At 36.7% G+C, this 7,875-nt stretch overlaps 1 protein-coding gene across 1 annotated transcript in view; it reads left to right on the forward strand.

Moving 5' to 3' along the window:
* Positions 1-7,875, forward strand: part of LOC106883855 (scavenger receptor cysteine-rich type 1 protein M130) — a 105,302-nt gene that overhangs the window by 91,911 nt on the left and 5,516 nt on the right. Inside the window, exons 27-30 of the mRNA XM_014934994.2 lie at positions 1,546-1,709; positions 3,143-3,284; positions 4,859-5,037; positions 7,453-7,594. Of these exons, the coding sequence (XP_014790480.2) occupies positions 1,546-1,709; positions 3,143-3,284; positions 4,859-5,037; positions 7,453-7,594 (627 nt within the window). The remainder of the gene's footprint in view (positions 1-1,545; positions 1,710-3,142; positions 3,285-4,858; positions 5,038-7,452; positions 7,595-7,875) is intronic.

A 7,875-nucleotide genomic window follows, 5' to 3' on the forward strand; every position in this document is an offset into this window, starting at 1 on the left:
ATATATATATGTATATATATTGGTGCAAGAGTGGCTGCGTAGTAAGTTGCTTGTTTACCAACCACATGGTTTCGGGTTCACTCCCACTGCGTTGCATCTTGGGCAAGTATCTTCTACTATAGCCTCGGCACAACCAATACCTTGTGAGCGGAAATGATATGATAGACGGAAACTGAAAGAAGCCCGTCGTATATATATGTGTGTGTGTGCGTTCGTGCGTGCGTATGTGTGTGTGTACAACAGGCGTCTTTCAGTTTCCGTCTCCCAAATCCACTTACAAAGTTTGGATAAAAAGTGCCACGCAATGGGACTGAACCCGTAATCATGTTTGAAAAGCTAATTTCTTAAGAATATACACCCTGAATATACAAATATTACTTTTCGGTAATTTAATGAAAATAATATGCGGGAAATATCTCACATGTGTAGAATGATAACTGGCATTTTTGTTTAAATACCTTTTTAAATCAATCAACATGTAAAGGATGTCCCAGAAAGGTTTACTCATTGATATTTCTCAATTATTCAAAATAAACTTAAAGTTGGATAATGAAATTTGGCACACACGTCTTAATGTAAATTGTTAATCTATTGCAGTAATTACTTTTCAAGATGACCACCTTTCGCCTTGATCATAGCCTGCAAAAGATCGGTCACTGAGTTGAATGAGCACCGTACCACTTCATCTAACTTGAACCATGAAGACAGAAGGGCTTTCTTCAAATCTGGCACATTTGAACTGGAGCGAGCCGAAACATTACTCTCTAAGTGAGACCAGATAGCAAAGTTCATGGGATTGATGTCTGGACTTGAAGGAGGTCATATCCTCTTGTCCCGGAAACCACTGGAATGCTCTTTGTACCAACTCTGTGTCAAATTGGATGTGTGGGCCGTAGTTCCATCTTGACTGAAGATGCAACAGTCACTACAGTTTTCTCTAACACTTTCTCATCCAGCATTTCCAAATAAACTTCACTGCTGGCCTTGACACCAGCACCGATGAAGATCAAGGGAGTCTTGGGCCCATCAGTTGCAACTGCGTACTATACTATGAGTGAAGCTGGCTTCTGACGGCGTAAGGGATTCCTTCGGACAAGTTTCCTGCATTACGTTCATAAAGCTTGTCATTCTGCCTGTTGGTAACTTCCTCCACAGTGAAGATCTTCTCGTAGTACCATATCAACACTTTGTTAGCGGCGCGCTTCATCTCAGCTAACACGGTTTTGCCCCCGTCGAGCCATTTCTTCTTGGAAGCTGCTGAAATTAACTGGGATTGTTTCTTGTATACGTTTAGCTTTAAATCCTCTTTAAAAATCCTGTGCATATGAACAAAAAACATAAGTATATCATTATGTAAAATGTAGATAATATTACTTTATTTTTTCGGAAGTGTTTTAAATATGTATAAATCTTTCTGGGACACCTTGTACGATGATATATGATATCAATCAACATGAATTATGGTATGTGGTATAAGTTATTAATCCATTGTCAGTGGGGAATAGCAGATTATTGTTTCTCCTTTTAAATATGTTAATATTCTAGAGATGGCTTTGGACTGAGTAATCTACAAACACCACAGCTGCCAAGATATATAAAAAATCTCAAGTGCGATGGTACTGAACATTCTGTTGATGAATGCTTATACGAACTAACAGGTCCGAATTCTTGCTATTCGAATACTGGTGTCGGAGTCTTCTGTACCATGGGTAAGATTATACATATAGTGTTTCATAAGTTTTAATGCAAAGAGCGTTCATATTCTCTCTCTCTCTCTCTCTCTCTCTCTCTCTCTCTCTCTCTCTCTCTCTCTCTCTCTCTCTCTCTCTCTCTCTCTCTCTCTCTCTCTCTCTCTCTTTATTTCTATCTGTCCATTTATTACTCGTTTTCTCATTAATAATCGATTTGTGGTATTTTTCGTGCATGATTCTTCCCTTTTAGTGTACTAGGAACACATATTCGTCGTGAAGAAGTCGTTTTTCTCCTGTGACGAAACGCAACAGCGATTATCATATCTGCATTCGAATTTACCGGAACGTATTAAGAAAAAATATGCAAAAATCATCGTTTTGATTCTCGCTGTTCATTTTGCATATAACGATTTATAATCTTTCATTTTATTTTAAAGAAAGTAAAGGCAAAATGCATAGTATTTATATATTTTGCAACTTTGAATTTAAATAAATTACGGAAATGTAATTGCAGGGCATGCAGCGTGTAAGACTCATGTTAACCATTCAGGAGCACAAAAACCGTTAACCTTAGCTAAAAACCATCATTGTCGTACTAACTCCGAACGTTGTCAGTGAACAGCTTACTACCGTTATAACGCAATCACTAACAATATGTGCACCTTCTACCCAAGTGGTTCTCAACCATGTTTTGATTTTAAGATTCCCTTTGCGTCCTATTTCAATCAACTGGACCTTTATACCCATTCAACGTGTAAAAAATGCCCTACCATATTTTAAAAATTAAATATTATTAAGAATTTTATTTTAAAAATTGTCAAAATATTTTGTGTATTGTAAAAGTATTATCAATTCATTGGAGATAAATTTTAACGACAAAATCTTATGTGAACTCCGGTTGAGAAACACTGTTTTATCCACTGAGGATTTCTTATCCCAATACTTAGCACCTTCTATCCAAACAGGTTTTTAACCCAATGCTTACACGTTACTTCTTGTAGTTTTCGAGTTTTAACTCTAAAGAAAAAAGAAAAAAGAACGGAATTATATCAACAAAGTATTTCAATACATTTTCACTTTTTAAATTTCAAATTTTTGCATTTTCCTTTTGTACTTTGCAAAAAGAGAATGGAGTGCTGGCAGAATCTTTAGCACACCGGACAAGATGCTTAATGACGCATCTTCCGTCTTTACTTTCTGAGTTTAAGCTCCACTGTGTTCGACTTTACCTTTTATCCTTTCGAAGCCTGTAAAATAAGTACTAGTCAGAACTGGGGTGATGTAATCTACTATCCTTCACCCAAAATTTCAGATCTTGTATATATATAGTAGAAAGGAATCTTTATAGCTTTATATTCTTCGTGTCCAACAGTAAAGAAAAAGAATTATTTCACATTCTCTCGAAATTTCTAAATTCTTACGGCGTAAACAACATTATTAATATTTTTCAGCTGAGATGCGCATCAATAATACAGTGCCGGGTAGTTCATTCGGGTACCTGGAAATCTTATACAATGGAATTTGGGGTTCTGTCTGCAGCACGTCTTGGTCAAATTCCAGTGCTGCAGTAGTATGTCGATTCCTTGGTTACAGGTAAATTTGCTAATTACTCACCTTCAAATTTCCTAACACTTGGAAAATAAATCTAATCTATTGTAAGGGGGGTGATTGCTGAGAGGATGCGCTTATCTTTGGTGGTCAGCGTAGGTGAGGTTCTGTGAGCTTCTCTGATTGGCTCCAGCTAGCTGTCATCTCCTGTTAGTGACTTTTCTTTGCTGATATTTATTATTTCCTCTTTTAAGACGGCGAATTTGCGGAATCTTCCGGTTTTATATTCTGAGTTCAAATTCCACCGAGGTCAACTTCAATCCACTTGAAGTCGATAAAATGAATTCTTGCTGAGCATATGGGTCGATGTAATCAACTTACACACTTCTATTAAAAATTGTTGGTTTTGTGCCAAAATTAGAAAGAATTATTATCTCCTCTTTTCATTATTTTTCTTGTAAACATCTTTTATGTAAAACTCCTCCGTGTTGTACCCCTGTGGTACAACACTGTAGGGCTTTACAACGGCTTATTCTTTATTTCTAGATAAGCCATACGTGGCTCCTCTCTCAGTCAAAATTATGTACGAAGAATATTATATGATGATGGACAAGCATATTGAAAATCATCTTTATATAAATGTGTTCTGGTGTGTATTTGTTTGACTGTTTGTTTGCGTGTTGATGGAGCGCCCGGTTGTATTCTTATAAGCCATCCTTGCAATTATTTGGTTCCTTGTTCTGTCTCATTGTGCGCCGCCTTAGGCAAATATCATCTACTACAGTCTTTTCTTGACCAATACCTTTGAGTGAAATTTGCTGGACGCCAAAACAGTGGAAATACGTTAAGGGAACCTTTTATGTTGCTGATTAGTTGACTCATTCATGTAGCCCCTACATAAGAAGCCTTTCTCTTGCTAGCATTCGAGCCAACTGTCTGATCTGAACTGATAATATTTTTACCCTTCCATTCACTAATCGCAGGGTTTCTAAAAAAGTTTCTTGAAGATTGCTCTTGCTCCTCTGACTAGAAATATTTGAAAAAGTTGATCATGTAGGGATTTTATCTGAAAACGCTAAGACATCCATACAGACAGTTCCAAAATGTTGGGCCATTTCAGTACAAGACGGTGCCATAAGCATATTCTTTTGGAAAACTGGGGTATTTAAGTTTATGTTTCGGTTTCCAAGGTGTAGCAGAGGACTGAAATCATGACATTCAATCCATCCTAAGCGGACGCTGATTTGTCGCAGGCCCAACTTTTCAACTGATGCTGGAACTCATTTACTTGTGAATGAACTAGAAAACCGTGAAATGGAATAATTTTCTCAAGAACAAAACGCTTTCAGGAATCAAAATCGTGATTTTACGATCTCCAGTGCAACACGCTAACCACCAAGCCAAGTATGCACATTCACTAATTAGCATATTAGTAATTATTAGATATCGTAGAACCAGATCAGATTGCATTGCCATTTCCTTTCATCCTTTAGGGTTCCTTTCGTAAAATGTTTCATATAGGGAGCAGGTTTCTGGCGGATTCCTCTGTTTTACAAAACACATGTCTTTGCACCAATGTGGAGAATCAATGTATAGTTGATATACCATTTTTTCCACAGACAAGGCGAGACAGTTCCACATTCCAAGTTACATTTGACTTCTCGCGGAAAGCATCAGTCATGGATTGATAATGTTCGATGCCACGGAAACGAGAGTTCACTATTGTCATGTGAACATAGTAATTTCGGTCGCGCCTTTTGCAGATTCGATAACTCAGCAACTGTAAAATGCACAAATTGTAAGTATATATCTTTTTATCACTTTGATGTAATTAACTCTGATTGTGTTTTCCGTTATACATTTATATTACTAATTTCTAATTAACTAAAAAAATTATCAAGATCTGAGCAAAATACTTTCCGTTTGAAAACGGTATCAGATATATATATTTAATTCCACATTTTTAAGATGATTACAGAATTTTTTTCTGACAGTGATGACGTGCGAGCTGTTCTAGCACGCGCACGCGCACGCGCACGCGCGCATGCGCACATACATATATGCACATACGATATTGCATTATATTATTAATTTATATAATATAATTTCGTATTTCAATAAACTTTACACAATCATACGCCGGCTAGCTGGCAGAGTGGTCAGCACGCCTGACAAGATACTTAGCGGCATTTTGTCTGACTTTGCGTTTTATGTTCAAATTCCGCCGAAGTCGACTTTGTTTTTCATCTTTTTGGGGTCGATAACATAAATACCACTCGAGTACTGGGGTTGATGTAATTGATTCACATCCTCCTCCAAAATTTCTGGCATTGTGCCAGATTTGAAACCAGTATTTTTTCTCTCTCTTTCTGTTCTGAGTCGAGGTATCGCCGAGATCAATTTGTACTTTCATCTCCCACCGCCGGGATCGGTAAAATAGAGTATTAGTCAAGTAACAGAGTCAATAATAAAGACTAACCCTCTCCCTTCCAAATGTACTCCATTTGGAAATACTCATACATTATTATGTTATACTATATATAAGCAATGTTGTGTAAAATTAAACCTTTATGGTATATAAAATACAACCTTAGACTGAAAATGTTATATATTCATATCTAAAATACAGGTGAGAAAATTTTTAATCGCAACTTACATTTAAAATTTTTACCTGCTTCTTTGGTTGTCCTCCGTTGTGATAAGTAATGTAGTTCATTGGAAAAAAACTATCACAATTTGTGTATAACTTGAGTTTTCGACCACAACATTCTACAATAAGCTGAGAATATGACTTCTAATTTAGGTACAAAACCAACAATTTTGAAGGGAAGGAGTCGGTCGATTACATCGTCCCTAGTATTTGACAGGTAGTTTATTTGATCGATCCCGAAAGAATGAAAGGTAAATTTGACATCGAGAGCATAAAGAAAGGGAAGAAATATTGCAAGGCATTTTCTCCTGGTACTACTTATTTGCCAGCTAGCCACCCTATGATATAGAATAATGTACTGATATATAATATTATATGCTTAAAAATATAACATAATGTGACCATCTGTGTACCGTACCTCATGCAAATACATCACGAAAGGTAATTCAACTATGATGTTTGTCTGGAGAGAATATCTCTTACAGACGTCCAGTATTTCTAAATACAAATATGAAGGGTGCTGAAAAGTTCCTGGCTTTAAAGGTATCATAAAAGGTCCGGTTGGAGGCCCAACCTTCCGAGTTCTTTTACACGGCTTAAAAAAACTGAAGGACTGCTGCAATGAGTGAATTTGAGAGGGGAATACGTTGAATAAAGTCACAATTAAATGATCCTCCTGTATTTTCTTTCACCCAAAGCAAACCCTTGTATATGAATAGCGGACGAAAATCGTGCAGCATCGGTGATGGGAATGCCAGATGAGCATTTCAGGTTCTGTGTGCCTGTGCTTACTAGCAAACACATACGAGGACAAAACGGTCACTACTGATTTAGGAAAACTGTGAATGAAAATTTACTGATGTTGCCATTGGCAGCTCAACTGAATAAAAGTTCGTTATATGCAACAGAACCAGTATAAGATTTTAAAAAATACTTGCAAAGGAATCCATATATATTAACGTTGCTTGTTTCTGTATCACTAGATTTATTCTGTCATATAATAGGCACGGGTATAGCTATGCGGTTAAGACGTTCGCATTGCACCTACGTGAATTCAGTATCAGTCTCACTGGACAGGTGTCTTCTGTTATAGCCCTGGACCGACCAACGCCGTGTGAATGAATTGGGTAGATGGAAACTGTGTGGAAGCCCGTCTTGTGTATCTATATATATGTGTGTGTGCTCATGTGTTGCGTGTGTGCGTGAATGTGTGTGTTTGTGCATGTGTGTGTGCTTGTCTCCTGTCCCCACAACCTGACAACTTGTGTTTGTTTACCTCTCCTAGACCATGCGGTTCTGCAAAAGAGAGCAATGTAATAAGTACCAGATTTTAAAATAAGTATATGGCTATATCCTTCGAGATAGTACTCCAGCATAGCTGCAGCTCATTTACTATATTTGGCGTTTTAAAACATTGTGATTTCCCATTTTTTTTTCTTTACCCTTGCTAACATTTTTGCAAACATTGTTTGTATATGAAAGCATTGTTTAAAAAGTTATTCTGAAAACTGAATCGTAATTCAGAAAGGTACATTAATTTTGTTTCCTTTTCTTCTATCATAGTTGTTGGTATTCGACTTCAAGATGGACGAAACAGTAGTGAGGGACGTGTGGAAGTTGATTATAAAGGAGTATGGGGTACGGTATGCTTTGACGATTGGGATGATACGAGTGCAACTGTTGCCTGCAAAATGCTAGGCTACAGGTATATTACTTCTTTGTTTTCTTTTCATTCATATGCCTGCATTTACACATCTCTACACCACAACTTATTTATATAATAAATAAACGATTAGTTCGGAGATATGATCACGTTTAAATTCTACATATCATTACTGTAAACCCGTAAAGATCCAGTAGTATCATTCTATTGAAATGCCTTTGAGATAAGAATAAGTAAAGGTTATACACACGCGTACACACACATACATACATACATACATACATACATACATACATACATACATATATATATATATATATATA

Source organism: Octopus bimaculoides, chromosome 5, assembly GCF_001194135.2.
Source record: "Octopus bimaculoides isolate UCB-OBI-ISO-001 chromosome 5, ASM119413v2, whole genome shotgun sequence".
Taxonomy (NCBI): Eukaryota; Metazoa; Mollusca; class Cephalopoda; order Octopoda; family Octopodidae; genus Octopus; species Octopus bimaculoides.